This window comes from Fundulus heteroclitus, chromosome 23 (assembly GCF_011125445.2).
Source record: "Fundulus heteroclitus isolate FHET01 chromosome 23, MU-UCD_Fhet_4.1, whole genome shotgun sequence".
In the NCBI taxonomy this organism is placed as follows: Eukaryota; Metazoa; Chordata; class Actinopteri; order Cyprinodontiformes; family Fundulidae; genus Fundulus; species Fundulus heteroclitus.
Genome location: NC_046383.1, coordinates 8,976,934 through 9,000,745, shown reverse-complemented (window position 1 = coordinate 9,000,745; position 23,812 = coordinate 8,976,934). Strand labels below are relative to the sequence as shown.

Genomic DNA, 23,812 nt, shown 5'->3' with positions numbered 1-23,812 from the left:
CGTCTGATGTGGGGTTCAGTATTTGCTTGGCGTGAAGGAGCCGTAGTATCTTGGTATCTTGCTCACAAGTGATGGCTTATCAAGGACTGGAAAATCAAAGACTCAATGCAATCTGCTGGATTTCCTTAGACAGAAAACTTTTTAACCTGTTTGTTTGTATGAGTTGACAAAACTGACTTTGTAAAGTGCCTCGAGAGAACGTGTTGTGAATTGGCATCGTATAAATAAACTGAAGTGAATTGATGGTAGGCCTGGGAGAAAAACGGAGGGAGGCAGCGGCTCTTCACAGGCAGGACTGCACCACAGCTCTTGATTTACAGGCTCCCCACCCTCACATATGGTATCATAATAAAATGGACCAAAAAAAACAAGATTCTAGACAGAAGTGGCTGAGATGAGCTTCACTGTAAATCATAGCTGTGGTGGAATCAGTTTACTAAAACGCAAGTAGATAAATAGAAAAAGAACATACAATTCTATAATGTTATAAAGAGATTATTAATATATTTACTTTTTCTAAGGGAAATTATGTTTTATAAGGCCATATTAACTATTATAAAAAATGCTGTGGAGGTAGAGGGTGTACAATGTGCATAGCACAGTGTGTGTATATGTGTGTGTGTGTGTGTGTGTGTGTGTGTGCAAAGGGGCAAACACATATATATCGTGCTTTAAATGGGCCTGTATGGACCAGTACCGGGACTTCTATCCACATCTCCAGTTTACAGTTTACAGTTTACAGTTTGTAGCCCATTTGTAGTTTAAAAAAAAATAATAAAAAATCACCGGTCTGTCTTTGTATATGTACAGCACTTTGAATTGTTTTATTACTGAAAAGTGCTTTATAAATATGCTTGTCTTGCCTCAGAAACCCAATTGCCTTGCCGCACCAAGCTTGGCTGCATTCAAGTGTATGTAGGCACTTCGCATGAGAGAGCAAAAGCGGAGAAAAATAATCACGGCTGTGATGTTTACCTGGCTCCAGGAGAGCTCAGAAAGGACCTGAACTGGAGAAGAGTTGAATGATAACTCTGAACAGTCCTTCACTACCCAAAAAAACAGAGGTCAGACTCGGCTGGCATTAGGGTATCCAACAGGGAACCTGCTGCTGCACAAACGCCTCAGTAGGATCAGGGCCAGTGCTAGCCATTTGGGCGCCCTGAGCACAAATGCTTTTTGGTGCCCCCCATGTGGAAATAAACAAAAAGGCAGTGTGTTTTTCTTTATTTCCAAAATAACTTCTCAATATTAAAGTTTTCAAAACAGTTGCAATGAGTAGGAGGAGAAGTTAAAATCCTGGATAAACATTGAACTAACTTTGTACCAACAATGGTGCATATTACAGGATTCTTCCACACAAGATTACTCTGCTTCACCTATCAAGGAGGAAATTTAAGAAACACAATAAATTTTAGGTGGGGTTAAAATGAGAAAAGTACATTTCATTTCAATACAATGAATGAAATGCAACAAAAGGCAGAGTGATACAGAACCAGAACTCATCCTATAAAGTGCTCTTAGAATTAGATTTATTTTTTGACCCGTTTTCACATAAAAACGGGTCAAATACATGTCTAAGTTTCCAGAGGAAACTGAACAATGTGATCATGATAAGTTTTGTTTCCTAGAGGAAGATTCATTAGGAGGAGCTCATTAAAACCAGTGATCCTCAAAGTCTGCTGAACTTCTGCAAATTATTTTAGATTGACAGACGTTAACGTTTCTGTTCAGGGTAAATTATTTTTTAATTAGGGCAGATGTAACAGGCTGAACATGGGGTCAACTCTCATATCTTTGTCACATTTTCATTTTTCATGTTTTTCATTTAGTCAAAGAAGCTTACAGTTGCTTTAGCGAAAAACTGAGAGAGAGGGGGAGAGCTATATACTTTGGACAAACAGCAAGAAACCTTTTAAATGTCCATGTTTTTTTTTAATTATTGTTGGTCCAGTTTTTGCTGCTTTATGGCTGTGTTTACCCACCTCTGTGTTTTGCTGAAATAAAAACGTCAGCAGCATACCAGACCAGGAGTCTAAGATTTCATCTCCCAGCAGGAGGGTAAGCTCTCACCCAGTGCATTTTGAATGTCACAAATGATGGAAACTGGTCATTAAGTTTGTGTTTTAAAAGACCAAAACATAAATCATTTTTCATTTTGTTATCTTTTTGTTTTCTTTTGCTACCTCTAACGGTGAACAACTGCTTATTGATACAGTTTGTTTTCATGGGACTGACTCTTTTTAGATAAATGACACCGCTGAGTGTATAAATACTCAGGAGACATCCTGTTACTGTCTGTGACAGAGTGTATAATGAACAGTGTTAAGATGCTATTGAGAATGGATGAATTATATTGTATGTCATTCCTTTACTTTGCCAGCTTAAGTGGCTGATTCATCATAATTAACATGAATTTCACTGTTGTGTTTGGAGTACTGCAGACATATAAAATGATTCAATAACTCAGAGTTTATAATGAAAACTAACTTAAGGTTTAGTCCCCTAACATATTAAGTGGTTTGATTCAATAATTACCACGATGGAGATTTCTTGGAAGCTCTTTTTCCTGCATGCAAGTTCTCAATAAAAGACATGTTAATGAAAAATGATGCAGTCATTGGTGCCTAACAGCATGCGGGTTGCTGGTTTAGGTCTCAGAAAAAGTCTCGGTATGGGGTGAGCCATTTTAAAAATAGTTGATAGTGTCACGTTCTCCAGGTGTTTATGTTTTGATTTTTGTGTTTTCAGTATTTCTTGTTTATTTATGCTCATTTACGTCTTCCGATATAATTGCATGATTTTTGAGTTCAGTTCTTAGTTTGTTCTTGTGTTCTGTTCTTTGTGCATTGAGCATTTTTCTGTTAGTTTTTTGTTTATGTTTTCCTCTTGGTTGACAGCTTTTTTGTGTCAGCGTAGCTCATATCGTATTAATTAGTCTTTCTCTCTTACCTTCCCTGCTCCACATATCTGATTGCTCTTCTGGTTGTCCTGTCATTTGTCCAGCCCTGTCTCTGTATTTAAAGCTCACTGGTTGTCAGTGCTGCTATCTGGATTCTTCCGTTCCTGTTGGACTTCCATGTACCTCATTACCTTCCATGTGGCTGACTATTTCCTTTGCTTTCCTATTTCCTACTGGTGTTTCTTCCCATGCTCCATGTCATGTTCTCCTGGTGCTGCCTTTTGTAAGTTTGCTTCTTGCCTTTTTAATAAACTATCATGCCACTCATCTCACGTTCCTGTCTGCACTTGGGTCCCAACTGCATCTTTTGACCGATAGCTCAAGCCTCATTAGATGTCTAAAATTATAACACAGCAACTAGTGAATTTGATTGCATATTACAACCTCCAGCATCTGTTTTACAGGGGCTGGGTTTCTCGTAACGGTCTAAAACACATCCCTCACACACGCCATCTTGTTCATTTGTCTAGAAAACTCTTCTTTGTTAGAGTGTTAACAAGGTGTGAGAAGGCCTGGCAATAAGGGAAAATATAACAACCAGCAGGGAAGGAGATTCACATTTACATATAATAGAGTTGTTTGCAACATGGCCATTATAATGCTAAATTATGCTGTGAGGCCTTTCTTTAAACTCGAAAGACACCAAGCAAAACTTTGATACAGGAAAACCTGTACAATTTCCTCTGAAACACACTGGCTAAATCAAAGAGAAACAAATTGGAATCATGCAAAACTAAATATTAATGTGTTGGCACCTCTTGGGAGGCTAAATGTTTCTAGATATGTATAATTTCTCAGAGACACATCTTTGCTTTTTGTGTCTGTAGTACTGTCATGTTACTTCCATCCATCCATTTTCTAACACGCCTATCCCTCATGGGGTCATGAGGGTTGCTGGTGCCTATCTCCAGCTGTCAATGGGCGAGAGGCGGGGTTCACCCTGGACAGGTCGCCAGTCTATCGCGGGGGCATTACTTCGTCTGACTAATAACAGAGCCCAGCAGGGACATGACTTCAACTCCGAGCCCCCGACTGTAATAACTCCACCTTGTGCCTCACTCAAGAGGAGCCTAAAACCAATTCTGGGCCACCATGACGTACACATGGCATTTTAAAAGCTCTGCCTCTCTGGCTCAGTGGCTGTGCTGTAATGGACCGTGGGGGAAAGGCATGAAGAAGGATCCAACCAATAAAACTCTTCAGTGGGAGACGTCTGATGGAGCCTGTAGAGGAAATAGTTGTGTTTTGTTCTGCTTTCATGGCTGCCTCTGGCAATTCCCATCTACCTGGGATTCTACGTTTCAAAGCACAGGAAATAGTGCAATCATTTTTATTACTTTAATGTGTTTTCAGTTGATGACACATGAGGTTGGTATAGGACACCAATAATGAAGGTGTCATGGTCCATTGACTTGTGTAGAATTGGTAGACTGAACTTGTCTCAGTCTCCCTCTGTCAACCCCCTTAATTTGTCTTTTTGCTTATTCCTTCCACATATCTCAAGTTCCGCTACTAACTTACAATGAGCATATTCCTTTTATCAAGAGTTTCTGAGGAAATGGGGTGTCCCTTTGTGCTTTCTGGTAAAACTTAGCATTTGTTTCATCATCTGTTTTGCTCCTCAGTCCATCCATTTGGATTTTCTATTGCCTGCAGAACTTTCACTTATATTTTGTAGTTTTATGTATAATTATGTAAAATTGTATGTAAAATTGGGAGGAAAAGTAGGAACTAGAACTTAGAATAAGTAAAGTAAAAGTTTGTTTTCACTTAGTATCTCAACTGCTACAACCAATGCTCTGTGCTGAGTTTTGTTTTGCCACCCCCTGCTTTTCAGTGATGAAGACATAGCCAAGTATCATACCCATAAGAAAATCACTACTAACATATTAACTGAGATGGACCGCAAAAATCATGAAACATTTATTTGAAGTAGAAAATAATTTCAGCATTCCCATTTTATGTTTAATCTATTCCAATACGAACATTAAACAATTTATTTATCTGAAACAATTAGATCATCCATTTGCCTCATGTTTGTAGGGGATATTTTAGTGTGAAGGTGGAAGATTGTCAGATCTGTTGTGGTATCAAGACTTGAAATAATCAATAGCACATTTAAAAAATTACTCAAAATAATGAAATACTAAATGAATGCTCATCTAGAAAAAATACCAATTCATAGATGGTCACTGAAAATCCCAAATAATGTTTTCACAAGTTTTCATAATAAAGAGGCTGATGGCTATTGGTAGAGGTTCAACCTAGCCCAATCTTACTCTCAGTCTAAACTGGTGCTCCACAAATGTAACCTGACTCTCGCCAGATGGATTTTGTTCAGCAGAGCTCCACACATCCATCTTGGATCGCTCCATTGGAGATGAATTTCAGAAGGAGGGGCCTCATCAAGAATCCTTGCATATGATTGGATAAACTACCTGTCTGTCATCTTTACTGACGTGCTACTTCAACCACTCACAGCAAAACCATCATTTCCACCAACAAAAGCCTTAAAAGCTGTTATCTGATGTTCTTTTAAATAATTAATATTTCATAGATTGGACACCACTGATCTGTTCTGAATGTATAATATAAATGCTCAGTAAAAATCATGGCATCAAGCCTTAAGAGAATTCATTAAGTTTACTTACTAAAGCCTGGGTATATGTATGTATCACATCACAGATTGATTTTGGATTAAGTATTTTCATTACAAGGATTAGGAAATTCTAGGTGAAGCAGCACCATGGAATCACTGCAGCTTCTAGGGATTTCCACAAATGCACTGGGGTGTAATGTTTGCAGCTTGGCGACAACTGAATAGATGATATCACATTCAGCGTTGCCAGGTAACACAGGTAATCCTGGTAGGTAGAAACCATGGATGGAAATTCATAGCCAGGAGCTCAATCTTTGAAGTGTGGCGGTATCCATTTATAATGGAGACACAACACCCAATTGACCTATTTTGACTTGGTCCGTTAGGATTGGAGATCAGCAGGTTAAATACATAAAAAGATAAAAATTAAATCTGAACAACATAAAAAAAAGCCTGCAGACACTATTTGGAAAAACAAAGCTTCCCCAACGTTAGTGCATTTTTTGGACAAGACAAAGTGACAAGTACGGTTTCTGACATTATCACTGGCAATAAGAAATATAGCTCAATATGGCAAAAAATTCCCAATTTTAACCCATCCACAAACAACTCACTGTTGATTCCACGTGATTCAACATAGTTGTATAAAAACAAGAATTACATGATCAAAATTCCCATCTAAAGGCTTCAAAGCTAGTAGCCAAAGCTTTAAAGCTGTAGTTTACAATCCAGTAGAGAGTATTGCAGTGGCTGCATGCATATTTTACATGTAGTTCATAACCTTTTACTTAGAAATGGAGACTATTATCATACACTGACTGCTATCATGACACATAAATCAACCAAATGGGGATTATATAAGATGTATTATCTTGCCCTGCCAGAGAATTATGCAGTATGTAAATATGACATTCACTGAGACACAAATAATTTATGTTATTTACCAGACAGAGCTCTGAAAATGCATAATGAGAGAAAGAGTAAAAAGATAGAGCTATAGAAATGGCATAAGGTAGACAGAGTACAGAGCTGCAACCCTTGATGGGATCAAAGGTTACAAAGTGCCTTTTTTGTAACTGTTATTTCACATCTACACATCACATTTGTGATTAATCTCTGACAGCATAAACAGGATGAAGATGCCATGAAAAGGCTAAAGTGAAACACTGCCTTTCATGAACAAAGATAAGATTACTATTGAGACATAAAGACAGAGGAAAAACCACTTAACTGGCAACAGCGGATTACGCTGAACATAATGTCCTTTTCAGTCTGAAACATGAGCTCAACGTAATAGGTTTGGAGACTAATGATACATAGATCATTTAAACCCATAGGGACTAGGAAGAGTATTTATGGAAATAAGGCCATCTCTTTAACACCTGAAAAAAGTTATTCGGTTTACAGCAGATTGCTCCTACACGTATTATCCAGATGATGTCAACAACCATAACTGTTAAGATCATATGACATACTAATGGTTTTCTTCACATTGTAAAAGTTTATCAGAGCAATGATGCATAGTAAAAACATAAGGTATTGATTTCCAAGTTCTACTCCAACAACAACAAAAAAACAAAAACAATAATGAAATAGTTCACTGAAAATATTAGGTGCAGTATTTTGGCCTTAGTTCATTAGTTTTGATGATTGTTGGTTAAGCACTAGGTCAGTGTTGTGATTTCTGTGAAAACAGATTATAGTGTAGTCGTTTAAAAACAGCTTTTAATTACCAGATGTGCTTTATTAGAAATGACTCAACAATCCAACACTTGAATTCAATCTTAAAAAAACTGTTTTACCATTTTAAATTAGATTCAGTAGTAGTACATTTTCATATAAACCCTACTAGTAATATAGCTCTAAAATAATTAGATATGTGTCTTGATATAAAACTTCAATAAAATACAATTCTTAAAAGTATAATGATAGCAAACTTTAGGTTCACAAGTACTATCCTGGACTCCTGTTGAATGTGCATTGTCGCTACATGCTCACCCATCAGGAGTGAATACTGCAAGTCAATAACTCAATGTAATCTGCTGGATTTCCTAAAATAGAAAACTTTTTGCCCAATCTTCTTGTATGATTTGATAGAACTGACTTTAAGTGCCTTGAGATGATGTGTTGTGAATTGGCACTGTGTAAATAAGCTGAATTGAATTATAAACCCTTGTGCTTTTAATGCTCAGTGGCACAGAACTCCAATCCCACAATAAAAAAGATTTATAGAACTTACTTGAGTACATGTGTTGAACCGTTGATCTGTGTGGCTGTGCAGGTTGTGCCAGATACCATGATGGACGGCCTGCGATACCTCTTCCTCCCACAACAAAGGATGATGAGGAAGGCACGGCGGAAGGATTTGTTGAGAAAGGCGTAAAGAATGGGGTTCAGCATGGAGTTTATGTAACCCAGCCACAGGCAGGCAGTCCACAGCTGTTCGGGCACTGTATAGCCTATAAATGGGTCCACCACATTGGTTACAAAGAATGGAGCCCAACAGAGGCAGAAACATCCCATAATGATGCATAGAGTCTTTGCTGCTTTTGTTTCTGTTCGCATACGATGGTTGCGTTGATGGTCAGCAGACTCTGACGATGCGCCCACTCCTGGGCTCGCCCCGGAGGTACCAGGAGTGCAGGCCCCAGCCCCGCCTGCCCGCTGTAGCATGCTGATCTGCAGGGCGTGCGCTCGAGCCGTGATGTAGATCCTCTGGTAAGCCAGCACCATGAGGACCAGGGGGATGTAAAAGGCCACCAGAGAGCAGGTGAGGGCATATGGCTTGTTGACCATAAAAACACAAGAAGTGGAGTTGCTGCTTCCATTGTGGCGCCTCTGCTCAATCTGGCAAAGACATAAATAATAGTTTTTAAAATCACACAACACAAAGAAGACACAGTTTAACATTAGGCGGTGCTGTTATTGGAAAAAATAAAATCATAATTTAAATAAAATTTGTATTTTTCACCTAATCCCATCCTTTTTTAGCTTGCACATGAGCCGCATTATGAATGTCTCTCTTTCCACTTTAAAGTTGATTTGGTGGTCTTACTCAAGAATAAATCTTTTATTTAACTTTTGCTTTGATACAATGAAAGTGGAGGGGAAACTGAGCATGGGAACTTGAACTTCTGAACTGTAATGATCTGCTAGGACATAAAACATTTTTGAACTTGAAACAATCCATTGAAAATCCCCAGCTCATTCAGTAGACACAGCTCAGAAAGAAGAACAATGCGCCGCACCTCAACATTAATCAGAGTGAAGTCTCTTTTACCAGTATTTCATGTCTGCAGTACACTCGGTTTAGGGATATAGGATGAATAAGAAATGAATACTCCTCCACAGACGGAAGCTTCTCCCTTTCAGTGAGCCGTCTGTGTAAAAATGAAATCTAAAGGGTTTTGTTTGTCAGTGTCTGTTAAATGGAGAAAACAATAAGAGATGTGGGTTAGAGTAAAGAGTTCAGATTTAATCTGATAGTCTGATTAGTCCAAAACTACAATTTTTATTTATTTATCTGAGAACAATATTGTGTCTCGGATCTGGTCTGTAAAAATATCTTGTTGCATTTTTGTAGAGATGCTTGTAGGAGCATTAGAAGAACCATACAAAGCGTAGGCTTACTGTATGAAATGTATAGCTAAATCGGCTGGTGTCTGGAACTGGCAAAATTTCCACTTGACTTGACTGGCCCTAAATGGCGAGTTGGAAGTTAAAAACTCAGCCTGTTAAAATTCTTTAAGAGAAATCAAAATTGCACAAGGGTGTGCCATTGTCTATTTGCAGGTCTAAGCTTTTTTAAAACCAAGAGATCTAATATCTGCCAAGAAGTTCTGATCAGTCCGTCTCAAATAATTCCAGTTTTATAAGATGTACCAAATAGAGCATTGTCTGAAGTTGGAGCACACTGCATGATTTAGATGTGTAACCTTTTCCACTGATCTGATTGAATACATAAATAACCTTATCCTTACAACCATTACATGAAAGCCTGTTTGTAACACCAATTGCAATAATATTTGGAAGTAAAGAACTGTCTTAAATATTTAGGTAACCTTTATAGAGAGTATCTGAATGAAAAGCCCAGGTCTGCAGTCGGTTTTGAGGAAAAGGTGGATCAGCACAGACACTAATGAACAAATCTACCAGTTTCAACCCTTTCTCACTGTGTTCCCATATTTAATACTTAAATACAATATAACAAGTTTAGTAAAATCTCAGACATGCTAGATTACTGCTGTCTCATTGTACATCATTACAGAATCCAGAACTAGATTTGAAACTTGTTGACTTATCTGTGAGCTGGGGAGTTGTGAAAGCCACAACTATAACACAGGATGGCACAAACAACCACTGATGTTACGGAGCCTGTCTCTTGTCACCTTAGTTCTGGGTTGTTTTGCTGAGTTTCAGAGCTTCAGTTTGTGCCAACAGTGACTGGCTTCACAGAATATTCAAACAGCTCTAATTAGACCCTCAGAGATCCACTGCCACTGTATGGGGCAAACTTTGGTTTGCAGCTGCATTAAACTCATGTTTGTGTGTATTAGAAATAAAAAAAATGAATGGAATATGTGTGCGCGCGTATGTGTGTGTGTGTTATTTGGCTAAACTTTGGCCAGCCTGAGCTGGCCAGTCTCCCAGTTGGCAGGCAACTCAGACATCAATTCTGCTGGCAATGAGACAGGCGAGCTAGAGAGATCCACTTCTGTCTTGGAAACCATTTCTAGTATTTTTAACAGACAAAAGTTAAATTAATTTGTTAAATAACAGGTCAATTTCACTGACAAAAAAAGCGTAGTTTCTAATAAGATCATTTGATTGTACAACTGGTGCTATGTGACAAAAATGCATGAAATACAGTAACCTATTTAGCATAAAATTAATAAAAGGATACATTCCCTAAATACAAACCCTACAAAAACAGGACCCTAGATAGAAAAGAGGAATGAGGGACAGATGGATGGATGGATGGATGGATGGATGGATGGATGGATGGATGGATGGATGGATGGATGGATGGATACTTGCTAAACTAATGTATGGATTTATGGTTGGATGAATCTTTAAGGAATTTTTTTATTACCCTATGATAGGGAAATTCGGTTGTGACAGCGGCAAAGACTCAGAGTTAATGAATTAATAAAGAACAAGGTAGTCTAATCTAAAGTTAATTCCAAAGAAATTACCAGAATAAAAAGTAAATAGCAGAGTAAATATTGTACAATTATTGACAATATGGAATACTCAGTTAAAAAAATATTAAATATTCAAGTTTAACAGTGAAAGAAACTGTAAAACCCTATTTACAGTAGTTGAGACAGTATAATATGCAATATGCATGATAGTACAGCAGCATTTTAAAGTAGCTAAGGCGTGTGCAAGTTTACCTTAGTATATTTGAGACAGTGTAAACAATTCATGATCAGATCAGAACATGTGCTGCCATTAGCATGATGCAAACAGTTATTGAGTGTGTTGCGAGCACCAGAGATTATAACGTCTAAAAGCAGCTGGGAGGAACAATCAGCTGATAAACAGATGGATGGATAGTGGGATGGAACCTCTTGGGTGTTTGAGTTTAGTTTTCATTTGTGTTGGTTTACTAATAATTTTTTATGTATTTATGCTTGGAAGGTTTTGCCGTATTCAGTAAATTTTTCAATGTTCATTATTGTAATTAAGGTCTCTCAGTGTGAGTTAATTCCTATGTGTTTAGCCTCTTGCGTCCTCCCTGCTGTGCATTTTGGTTGGCTCCCGTTTATTAGTGTTGTTCTTTTTTCTCTGTTGGTTTGTAGATTACTTTGTATCTAGTTCAGCTCCCTGTGCATTGTCTGTGTTTCCATTCACCTTCCCTCTTCTCCTCAACTGTTCCACACTATGTAGGAATGTTGTCCATTTTTTTTTTTATGAATGACATATTGTTATGTGATCACAACTTTGTTTGAGATGCCTGTGTTACTGTTGTTTAACAACTATAAAATCCAGCAGTTTTGTCAGAACACTATAATTTGCATTTGATTGAGCAACAAAAAGGTGTATTGAGGAAGGAACACATCACAAGCAGAAATAATAATCAGATTGACATACAACATAATTCAGCACAATTTCTGCACAGTGTTTTACATCTCATTGTTACTGTTGAACAGCAAAAAGAGGAATTATGAAGTAGATGGTAGATGCGCATTTCAACAGGTTGCTTTTAACGTCAAAACATTAATAAAATAATCAGTTTACTTTCTATAAAAAGATTCAAACTTTAGAATTTTTGGTTTCAAACTTTCATTTCTGCTAATTAAATGTTTGAAAAAATATTGCGAAAACAGGACACTTGGCTTTCCAGAAAAGATCATTTAGGTTTTAGTCAAAGAAACAAAAGATGATAGTCTGTGTTGTCAGTGTTTCTGTTGTTGGCAAGTTTATACTGTTTTCATGGCAACACATGAAGCATTTCTTCCATCTTATAAACAAAACTCCATCGGACAACAATTTATCTCATAGTTTCATGTGGACACTAACCGCTTATGCAAACAATGTTTTGATGATGATTTTTTTTTCTCTCTTCCTAATTTTGTTCCCTTGCAATTTCTTTGTGTCCTCCAGTCATTTTCACTAAACAGTTCTATGTTGTGGAACACCCACTGAGAAGTTGAACATATTCAACCACATTTCCATATCTAAAAATAACCTTAATTCTTAAATGAATCTGTTTCTAGCTGCAACTGGAAGTCCTGCAACTCACCAGGTGGTCGATGCCGATGCTGTTCCAGCCCTGCATGATGGGCAGGAAAGAGATGAAAGTGGGTATGACCCAGCAGCCACCGATCATTAAAGCCACTCGCATGGGTGTCATTTTGTTCCGGTAGACCAGAGGCTTGCAGCAGATAGCATAGTACCTGCCGAGAGATCAATGTAAGGAGGAAAATGGGATCAGCTGAAATCAAAAGACTGAGCAGGTTTTTCAGTTCATCAGAAGCAGCCAGCAGAAATGCAATTGCCAATAAACTTATTAGTAAAAAATCTATTTAATCCCAATGACAGAGGCCAAACATTCCAATCAAAAATATTCTGTTTATCAAAAATACAATCATTTTTAGACACAGTCCCAGTGAGGACCCAGGCAGCAGCGTTCTGGATCAGTTACAGCTCTCTGATCGACTTTTTAGGCAGACCTGTGAAAACACCGTTGCATTAATCAATTTGACTAAAGAAAAACATGGATCAGTTTCACAACATCCTGTTGAGACATTAGTCCTTTAATCCTGAAAATATTCTTCAGGTGATAGAAGGCCGACTTTGTAATTGTCTTTAGATGCCTTTACAGGTGCAGCTCTGAGTCCTTCACTACACCCCGATTTTGGGCCTGCTCACTGGTTGCTTGCTGAAGCAGATAAAGCTGTGTGCTAACTTTTGATCGCTCTTCCATTGATCCAAAATGTATTACTTCAGATTTGTCCTAGGGAAGGAGCAGATGTTCCCCAGTGTCACCTGCTGCTTGCAGTCGGTTATCCACTGACAGGTGGAGGGCGCCACTGTGAGCTTGATGAGCCTCTAGTGGAGGATGTTAGGGTTGATTAAGTTAAAGGTTGAGCTGAAATCTAGTAACAAGATCCTGGCATAAGTCCCTGGTTGGTCGAGTTGGCACGGCGTGAAAATATAAGCTCAGGTTGACAGCGTCTTCTGCCGATCTGTTTATCTGGTAAGCAAACAGCAGGGAGTCCATCAACCTACCATTTTGGTTCAGTCATATCCCGCTGTATATTTGACATTGATTATATATTTAATGTTAACTCAAAGTATATACCTGCTAAGAGGGGATGTTTGTGCTCCATTTCAATTTGATGTAGATTAATTATTCATTCTTGTATTCTCTGGTCATTTGTATGCATCTGGTGTGGCTGTGCACATTCTCCATCCCTTCCTTGGAAGACCTTCTCTTCTTCTTTCCACTGTTGATATGGGCACCTGCGACCTCCAGCCTGAATTGCTTGAGCTTTTTTGTGCTTTTGCAAACCAATATATGTGGGATCTTGGCGATAAAGCAGCCATCCATTGATATGAATTGTTCTACGGATGATGCTGCCCCATCACTTATCTTAGGATGCTATTTGTAGACTTCAGCTCAGCCTTCAATGCCGTGCTCCCAGACATGCTGGCTCTGAAGCTGCACAAGCTGGGCTTATCTGTACCGCTCAGTTCCTGGATCAGTGACTTCTTCTCACCAACAGGCTCCGGGCGTTGAGGATAGGGAAACTCACATCTGCCTCACTGAACCCTGGCACACCGCAGGGTTGTGTCCTCTGCCCTGCTCTCTTCACCCTCTTCACCCATGACTGCTCTGCTCCAAATTGCATCCTCTCTGCATACGTGGGGAGGTAGTGGAGCATGTGGACAGCATAAAGTTCCTGGGCACTTACATCTCCTGGTCTCTGAACACTCCCACCTCTTGAAGAATGCCCAGCAACAGCTCTTCTTCGTCAAGAAAATGAAACAGACTTTCTACTGAGCTGCTAATAAACTTTTACAGAGCTACAATAGAAATAATTGTATGTCTCAGCATAGCAGTGTGGTATGGAAGCTGCACGGCAGAGGAAAAGAAAAACTAACGGGTGGTGAGCGGAGTACAGGAGATTGTGGGATGCCGTCTACAAGATCTGCACACAACTTATGCTACACGAGAAAAGGGGTCAGACGTAATAAAGATCCCACCCACATTGGCAATGCACTGTTTCTCCCACTTCCATCAGGTAAATGTTTCAGGAAGGTTTAAAAATATTGCACAGTATTTACTGTGTGCATGGGTGTATCAGTGATGTGTTCTGGTGATTAATTAATGCAGTCTTATTAGATCCTAAGGACTATTTGCACGCTTTAAGCTCTTCAGGAAGCATTGTTGACCAGTTTAATCAACAGATTTCATTAAACCCCTAATCTCAGAGGATACATTCAAAAGCTGCCAAGTAACACCACAAAAACTGTTGGAAAATGTCTTCTTTATCAGGATGTTTAGAAAATGTCCTAATTAGCTTTAGAAATGAATGCTATTGTTTTATTGAAAATACATATGGCCAATGTATAATTACTTATCCCCAAGGAACCAGCTTATTCACTACTGGTGTCCATGATGTTTTTTGATCAGGCTGATGAAATGATGAAAGATAACATGAATCAAATCATAATGTCAGAAAACATTTTTGCTAAATGCTAACTTGATGAGTAAAAACCTCCCAGCACACTCCCTGCAGGATGTTTATCTCCTGGTGTGTGTTGCCCATTTAAGGGTCAAGAATCAGAATGAAACAAGGCATGTTGCTTCTGTAGTGTGTTTGTGGTAAATGTTCCTCCGGGACAAACAGCACATGCTTTAATTATTACAAATGTGTGGAAGGTAAGACCCTCTGACTTAAAAAATATCTTAATTCTGTTTTAATGTTTCCGGCATTAACTAAAATCAGACTAAATGTGACATACTGAGCATTCTGCCTGACTCTGCAGGGAACTCTATGGGGCTACACTGAAAATGGTGTAGCTCTGTCCATTCACAGCAAAGTACATCACAAAGGATGCAAAGTTATTTAAAATCACAAGCAGATACTGGCTATTTTGATGTGCAAAGCTACAGTGTTATCAACCATAATGGTGCATTTGTGTTGTGCTAAAACCAAAAACAGAACTGAAACTGAAAAACAACAGAGGGGAAATTATGATAAATGTGTAAGTCCCAGAGAACATTATGGATCATATGAAGGAATTCTGTTTCAACAGTTTGATATCGAATAGCACAAAAAGTTCAACTATGTGCAGGTACGTGCAAAATGTACACCCTGTACATGTCACCAGTTCATCACAGAAATACACAAGATAAACAGCTATGCAGTCAGAAGTGAAGGACAGTTAGATAAACTAATTAATTACATTTGTCTCTGGCATGTGGGAGGAAGCCTGAGTACCCAGAGAAATCCATCACCACAGGGAGAACATGGAAACCTCATCCACAAAAGAGCCAGGTAGGATTAGAACCAAGGAAGCATGCTATCAGACGATGCCATCAAAATCACCATGCTGTATCTTAATTGGATTAAGTGAAATGCAAAGATGATAAGAAAATAGTGTGAACGGTGTGAAATCAGAAATTAGGCATAAACTAAACAAATTGTTAAAAAGACATATGAGAACAGAATGAGCTAAATAAAACATAAAGTGGGACTGAGACATGAAGATGGAAAAGTGAATAAACAAACCAGAATGGATGCAAGATACAGAAGATATATGGGATGAAGTCATCCTGCAATGAAGCCGCTTTAAGTCTGCGTGTGGAAGTGTTTGTTTGTGAAAACAAGCCAGAGCTTAACCATCCTCGGATCGCAGGAAACTGACACAGTCAACCGTACAAATGACTCAGACCAACCAAACTTTCTGACCCAATGTTTCGATATATAAGCGTATGTTTGCAAACATGCTATTTGTGTGTGCCTTTGAATATTGCAGCTATGTCAAAAATAACATCCATCTGCATCACATGTGGGCTACAGTACCCTAAAAGTGCACTGATTCATCCACATCAGTGAATGCGTTGTGTATTTCTGCAGCAAAAATAAATAAAGGTTGAGGTATGACGTGCAACATGAGCAAGAATACATGCAGGTGGAATCCAGCTGGCATGTGGGGCAACATAGCCTGTTTAATTACAAGTTCATTTGTTCCTGTGCTCTGCTATGGTTTAGGTATTAACAATCAGTACATAATGCATCCACTACAGAAAAACATTCTAAATCTAAAAATCACAACCATTTGCCAAGTTTTTAAGAGCCACTAGAAAATATATATTACATTTAACTTTTAAAAACTTAAAAAACTATGTGTATTATGACTACAGATCAAATTTAGCAATTGTGATAATATACATTGTTAGAAATATACATTCATAAAAATTACATTTTATGGTCAAATAATTTAGATGTAACACACATATTGCCAAATGTTGTCACGGAGTAAAAATGTACGAATACAATTACCTAAATAGTTCTATAAAGCAATGTATGCAATCAAATACATGGGAGGAACCTTAACAAACAATGCAACAAAACTCAAAAAAATATAAGAGGACAAGATAAAGAAAATCTAAAATTGAAAACGGAAGAAAAAAATATCTGAATTCATACATTAGAACTGGAAGTCAACATAATATCAGTGTGGTTAAAAGCAGCATTTTTAAAGGACCCACGCCCAGAGGATTCAGCCCAAATCACTTTCTCATAAATTTACTAATCCAGCCTATAGAGGCAACTGCAATAAATAGAGGATAACTCATTTTTCACGTCGGGCAATTGCAAAGGGATGTATTGGAAGGACAATAAATAATATTTAACTTGCTCTATGCAACTTTCAGATCATTTAAGGTTAGCAGAAAATCTAATTCAGTAAAAATGTTTTTTGTATGTTTTTTTCCAATATAAATCAAAACTACACTTATTTAAGAAAGCTAAGAGTCAAACTAAGCATACAAATAGCGGTTACATTTGGATATAATTTGGTTAACATCCAGACTAGTGATAGATACGTAAATAATGAGATTTACAAGGAACTGGCAGGTTTAATTGAATCAAGCGGGCAAAAGTTGCAGGAACTTGCTGGAGCATCCAAGTTTGGGTCAAAACAATGAGTGTTAAAAATAGGATGCTATGCCGTTGCATTAAGCTTAATGATCAGGGCTGGATGGCGTTTAGTATGAGTTGAACTACTCTTTACAATATGGTGTAAGATGATCTGGCATGTTAGGGTCCATTCATGTAATCACTGGTTCTAGCACCAGGACTCAGTGACATCTGTAAACCAAAACTGCAACCCCTATTAAACCTCGGCAAGTGGTAATAAGGTTTCAGAATTTGATTCTATTACTGTAGCTTTAACCTTGAATACAGGAAGAGTAGTGTGGCACTTGTCCAGGCTGCGGAACACTGCATACTTAGAAGGGTCTTTGTATGACCAAAACAGATAGCTGTATCCATATTCCTGGAACAAAATTAAGCCAGGACTGTTCCTTGTCACCAATCCTGTTTGAGGTGTTCTTAGACAGGATAATAAGGCATAACAGTAGACAGGAGGATGTCTGCTTTTCTTCACTTTTTTTTTGCAAAAGATGTGGTTCTGTTAGTTTCTTCAAGCCATGACCTGCAATATGCACTGGATTGGCTCACAACCGAGTGTGAATCGGAACTGATGATTTTAAGCTGATTAAAATCTGAGGCCATGGTTCCCCACTGGAAAAAGGTTGATCGCTTCATCTGTGCTCGGGGTCAGTCTTTGCCTCAAGTACAGGAGTTCAAGTGTCTTGGTGTCTTGTTCATTAGTGATGGTTCTAGGTAAAGGGAGATGGAAAAAATGAACTGGACCCTGTGTGCAGACCAAAAACCCAAGGTTCAAAGTTAAGAAATTTAGTGTCTATGCCAGGTTTCAACATCAGTCCACTGAGATATCTGTGAGACAAGTTGCACAAGACAGCTATCCAATTGTGTGCCAACCCCGAATATGCAACTCCTGCCTAACTCTACCAAATACTAGCATGTTGGTCAAATGCAGACATAACACAGACAAACAATAGTTTAATTTACCAATAAAGGTAATCTAAATGATTTTGGGATGGGTTTTTTTTTCCTCGGCACCAAGCTTTCTATAGTTGATTTCAAACTTTTCTCAAAATTGTATCACTCTTAGATCTTAAAAATTAAGCAAAATACCTTACAGGAAAGCTTCCCTTCGATTGTCAGAAACAAACAAACAAACAAATAACATGGCCAATAAAACTTTAGTGTGCGGTTTAGTCTGAAATCCTGGTTCAACAAGCAAAAGAACAGCTCTTGTTTCATTGCTTTCATGAATTAAAAAAGTCCAGACTGAGGGGGTAAAAAGCATGTATTTATCAGACCAGCAGGTGAGAAATAAATTATACTGTTGCTCACTTCTAGGATAAAAGGGTCCTCTAGCAAACAAGTAAAAGGTAATCACCAACATGCATGCTTCCTTATTTATCTAACTTGTGCTGATAGCTTCTAGCTATACTGCCCCAAAGCACCACAACACAATTATTTCAGCTTTAAAAAATACCCACATGAATATCTGATTAAGCTTGGGAAAATCTGAAGTGAAAGTTTTGACATCTAGGTCATAAATTTCGTCTCCACAGAGTCGGAGCTGTTCGAATTTTTTTAACCTTTGCCTTTTCTCCGGAGACAGACTGAGCATTATACTCTGCTGCAGGAGAATTACAGCTAATCCAGTTTATGCCATCGTCAGTCACTGTGGATGTTTCCCCGCCTTCTCCTCTGTGATCCTAACTCATTACCTACTTGTAGTGCGTGGCATTTCACAGCCATCGGTAATTTGGAGTGCTTGTGTGTGTTGTGTGTGGTCTCCATGTGCGGGGGCATTAGAAAAAAAAAAAAAAAAAAGAAGGTCAAGAGGCTCTTTTTCTCTTTGAATTCCCAAAGCAGGTGTGTTGAAAGGTTGCAGATTGATCCTTTAATGGTGGGTGAGCAGCTTTGAATGACAGAAGCCCCCTCCCCCACCCCCCCCTCGCATGACAAATGTGACTACTTGAATTTTGTGTATACAAGTGTCCAGAAACAAAGACACACATGTCTTCCCTCATGCTGTACGCAAGCAAGCCACCAGAGTTTCAGCACACACACGGAGGAATAAGATGCGGATAGAGGTGCACATTCCAATTCTTCAACACATTAGCCCGGGTAAGATTAGAAGCAGGCAAGGCACGGTTGAATGGCAGGATGTGATGACCACGGGCACTTTCAATGGCCTCTCATTCCCTTTGATCCACAAACACGTCGCTCTGTTTATTTCTGAGAATTTTATTCTGACATTATTTACTTGGGAGCTGGATTCTGAGACCAGCCAAACCCAGAACGCACTGCTGCTGCACCCTACATCCACATGCAGCTGCAGCACATGTGACTTGTGCAAAGGACAACTGCCCACAGATGCAAATGCACAAAATTATGTACACTCTGGTAATTTTTCTCATATGGACGTAAACAAAACTACATTGCTCTGATTTTGCTGCATATTGCTGAGGATAATGAACAGGTAAGAGTAGTATTTCAGGGTATGTAATGCGAAGTTACAGTGCTTAGAGTTTTAGATATGACATCTAAAATATTTGATACAATCCTTGATTATTATATCATAGATGAGCTATATCAGACTTCAGCAAAACTGTGTAAACTTTGAGGCAGTTCGAAAGTTTCTGTGATTTCATGAGGGTCAGACAGCCACAACTTTACATTACACAAAGCATTAATCTCTTATTAACTGTCCTAATTTCAACACGAGTGCTATGTTAGGCAACCTCACAGTGCGTATTCTCCCTGGATTTATTCATTGTGCAAACAGCATTCATCCTCCGTGTTTGTAAAAAAAAAAAAAAAAATCCCACACAAATGGGGAATTTAGTTCACTACACCACTTCATAACACAAAAGGGACTCGAATGAGTGATTCAACTTTATTTCAAATATGTAAATAAATCTTCCTTTCTTAATGTTCATTTCCTGAACTTCTTGTGTTTTAGGGCCGGGAAATCTGAGCTAGCCACTTCACTGAATGCCTTAAAATTGGAGCATCCTGCTTGTAGCACTTCTGTTATTTTCAGCCTCCATTCATTCCTATTCAGGCTTTTTCAGTGTCGTCAGCTCAAATTAAGAGGAAGAAGCTTTATCTTGCAGCTGCTCAGTTTTATTTCATGCTACTTTTCTGGCATCCTCTCTTTTTTCTTTTTATTCTTTCTTCTGGGACTCTGTTTTGTTTGCTTTGTCACACTTACAAAGAAAGCCTCTGTTGTTTGCGAGCCAAGTGTTAAAGAAGAAAGCAGAAGCATCTGGCTGTTTGTTTGTCTTCAGTTTTCCAGACTTCTTACTCAACAATGATCCTGCTTCCATTGCTTTCACTGTGTTCGTCTTTTGTTTTTCATTTCAGTTTGTTTATCATTTGGTGTTTTAGTGTTGTTGTTATTTTTTTAAACCTGATTTTGAGAGATTTTTTTGTCCTTTATTTGATCATATTTAACTTTATTGTCTCAGTTCACTTTTCATTCGGCTTCTATTCCAGATTTAATATGCTTATACTGGCTCGCCCGATCTGTTTAAACCCACCTAGACTATGTACAGTACTGAAATTGTATCCCCCTTTCTTTTTTAGGTTTTGCATTTCTACTTGTTATTGTTTTATTTTAAAAGTTCCCTCATATTTTCTAAATCATATTTTTAACTGTGTTCCCTGGTATATGCAGTTTCCTCTGAATGTTTCAGATCGCTGCTGTGCCACAGATGTTTCTCATCCAGCAATTAGACTTAACCTGTGTGCCATTCTAGTTATCAACCTATGTAATTGTATGTAATAATGTAAATATAGATTATGCATGTAATTATTATAGCAACAGTGTTGATTATAATAACTATTATTTAAAAGATGTCTATTTTTTTGCTATGGATTTAAAAGTCTCTGGTACGTTTTTTTTTTATTGTTTAATATTCAGATCCAATCACCATATGCTTCCTTTTAAAGATTTATTATAAGTGGTTGTAAAATGTTTTCCTGCTTGGTCTAGTGTTTTGTTTTGGGAGTTGGAAGATACAGATGACAGCAACAGTCTTCCTCCCCTGTCAGTCTCTAAAACATAAAAACGTCTGAAATGTCATTCCCACATGCGTTTCACTCCGTTGGCTATAAAAGCTCTAAAAAGTAAGTAGCTGCAGATATCTATCATTAACCCGTTAAAACCAAAAAGAGATTTAGAACTGATTTACCTTGACATTGAAAGCTAAGCAGAAATAAACCTATTGCAATACTTGTTTTTTTTAGACTGTATTGCAAAACACGACATTCAGACAAATGTAAACACTCTGTCCAGATGTTTAACAGTCTTAAAGTCTTCTGTCTTAAATTCTGTTATAAACACATGCTCTGTCCTTCTGTAAGTTAATGGGTCAGCGTACAGATGGCTGAAATTGTGTTTTGCTTCCAACATGTGCTACTTGTGCCTGGTTTTCCAACAGGAGCAGAGGTCAGGCCTCTGGATGACGTTTTTTTGGCTGTCTCGATAAACCATAGGCAGCTGGTAGCCCAAAACGCAAAGTGGGAAATGTCTGGAGGCTTGATCTTTGAGTCATGGCTCTCACTACCATAGATCAATGACAGATGCCACTTTGTCTGATCCCTCACCCCATTTAAAGACAACATTTACAGGGAAAGTAATTTGTATCATAGACTGCTTCATTATTCCAGACCTAAACATTTTTCATCAGTTCAGCTATATTTGCACATAGAAATAACCATGATATTTAGGAAGTAAATATCCAAAACATTTAAACAAGACTCTACCATCTCAATTAATATGTTGGCACCAAAAACAAAGAAAATTGCATCATGCATTACAAACTGTGGGAGAAAATCCTCTTTTTTCAGGCCGTCTGCTTGGCGTCTGCCCACCAGGCCCTGAGTTTACCCTCCAGTTTGAGTTGTTTGCTTTGTTGTAACTGTGACTTAATAAACCTGCTCTGTTTCTGATTTTTCTGCCTGTTTTTGGATTGCCTCTCTGTGTACCGGTTTTTGGACTGCCTTTTTGACCATTGAGCCTGCTTTTTCCTGTCTTGCTTGTTTTGAGAGCAAAAAACATCTGAACCCAAAATCTCTGCTTGTCTGGCTGAATACTGGGTCCCTCTGTCTCCGATTCATGACACAGCCACACTGAATGAGCTGCAAACTAAAAAACAGAATGGGGTATACAGCTTTATCCAATTATTTCTAGTCATTTTTAGAAAATTATTTGATTAAGTATCCATTTGAAGGCTTGAAAAGATGTTGTCAATAATTGTAAAAAATCTCTTATCAGCTGAAAAAAAGAACAAAACCAACCAGAGCTCGTTTTTTTATCAAAGCTTGGGGCACTATTGAGCATCATATTCCCTCTTACACATGAAATCAGAAGATAATAAATCTACCTCAGGGTTTTACTAGTTCAAATTCCAGAATGACATTTGAAAAAAGATTAAGACACCATATGAGTATGGTTTTGTGACAAATTTGGACACACACACACACACATATATATATATACATATATATATATATATATATATATATATATATATATATATATATATATATATATATATATATATATATATATATATATATATATATATATACATACCGTGTCTAGGTATGGTCATCCAAGTAAGGTTACCTGGGAATTAGACTGCAAGATACTGAAATGAACTTACAAAAACCCCATTGTTTCCTGTAGTATTTGATCAAAGGGCGCTCACCTAAACACTTAACCTCAGTGTTTCCCACACAGCAATCCTGTGGCTTCACTGACATGTTTTGTCATTATCTGTGCCTTTAAGGTAGAGCTCCCTGTCAGAGAAAATGCCTTTGCTATTTTATTAGCATCTGTAAAACCTTGCTCCAAGCCATGGCTTTGTCATGGGTCATAAACAGTCTGCGGGTTGAGAGACTTTATAAAATGTCCGTTTCCCAACTTCCCTATCTAAATGTTCCACACTGATTAGTTCAAGGAAAGAAAAAGGGGGAACAAAAGGTTTATTAGTTTCTACTACAAGAAAAGAAAAACTGTTGGTCTTCTTTTTACTGAATACATCACCAGCATTAGGTTGATCCAACAGCTTCTGCCTCAAGTTGTTTGACATATTTTAACTCATCTGTTTGTCTGACCTACTTCCCCTAAATAAACATCAAAGTTCACAAGACCCTTAAAATATTTCAACCCTCTGAACACTCTCCAACTTAATTGAGGAGATAATTCTCTGAAGCTAAGCAAATGTTTAAAATCTTTCAATGTGGCAAATAGTCATGCAATCTGTGACAGATCATATAACGCTGTGCAAAAGTGATTTATGACGTTTAGATACCATTCAACCAAGATGTAGGAAGGAAAACTAAAAACTGATTTAGTGCGACGAAGAAAGTACGGTGTGTTCATGAGTTTCCTAGGCTACTTTTGTTTGCCCCTTTGGCAACAGCCACTGTTGCAAACTCCTCAGCAAGTAACGTTGCTATTGGCTGTCCTAGAAGTCGCTAGATGACATCATCGCGCATTTTCCATATTTGTTCATGTAACTGTGATCCAGGCTGTATGAAAGAGAATCTTTTGGCAAGACCAAAAAGTGATTAAAACACTCCAAATATGTTTGGTATTACACATTAACTCTTTGA

At 38.1% G+C, this 23,812-nt stretch overlaps 1 protein-coding gene across 2 annotated transcripts in view; it reads right to left on the bottom strand.

Moving 5' to 3' along the window:
- Nucleotides 1-8,208, bottom strand: part of pde6a (phosphodiesterase 6A, cGMP-specific, rod, alpha) — a 144,842-nt gene extending 136,634 nt beyond the window's left edge. For both annotated transcript variants that reach the window (XM_036127793.1, XM_021316060.2), the window contains exon 1: nt 7,798-8,208. In XM_036127793.1, the coding sequence (XP_035983686.1) occupies nt 7,798-8,091 (294 nt within the window). In that variant the 5' untranslated portion in view covers nt 8,092-8,208. The remainder of the gene's footprint in view (nt 1-7,797) is intronic.
- Between the last annotated feature and the right edge of the window lie 15,604 nt (nt 8,209-23,812).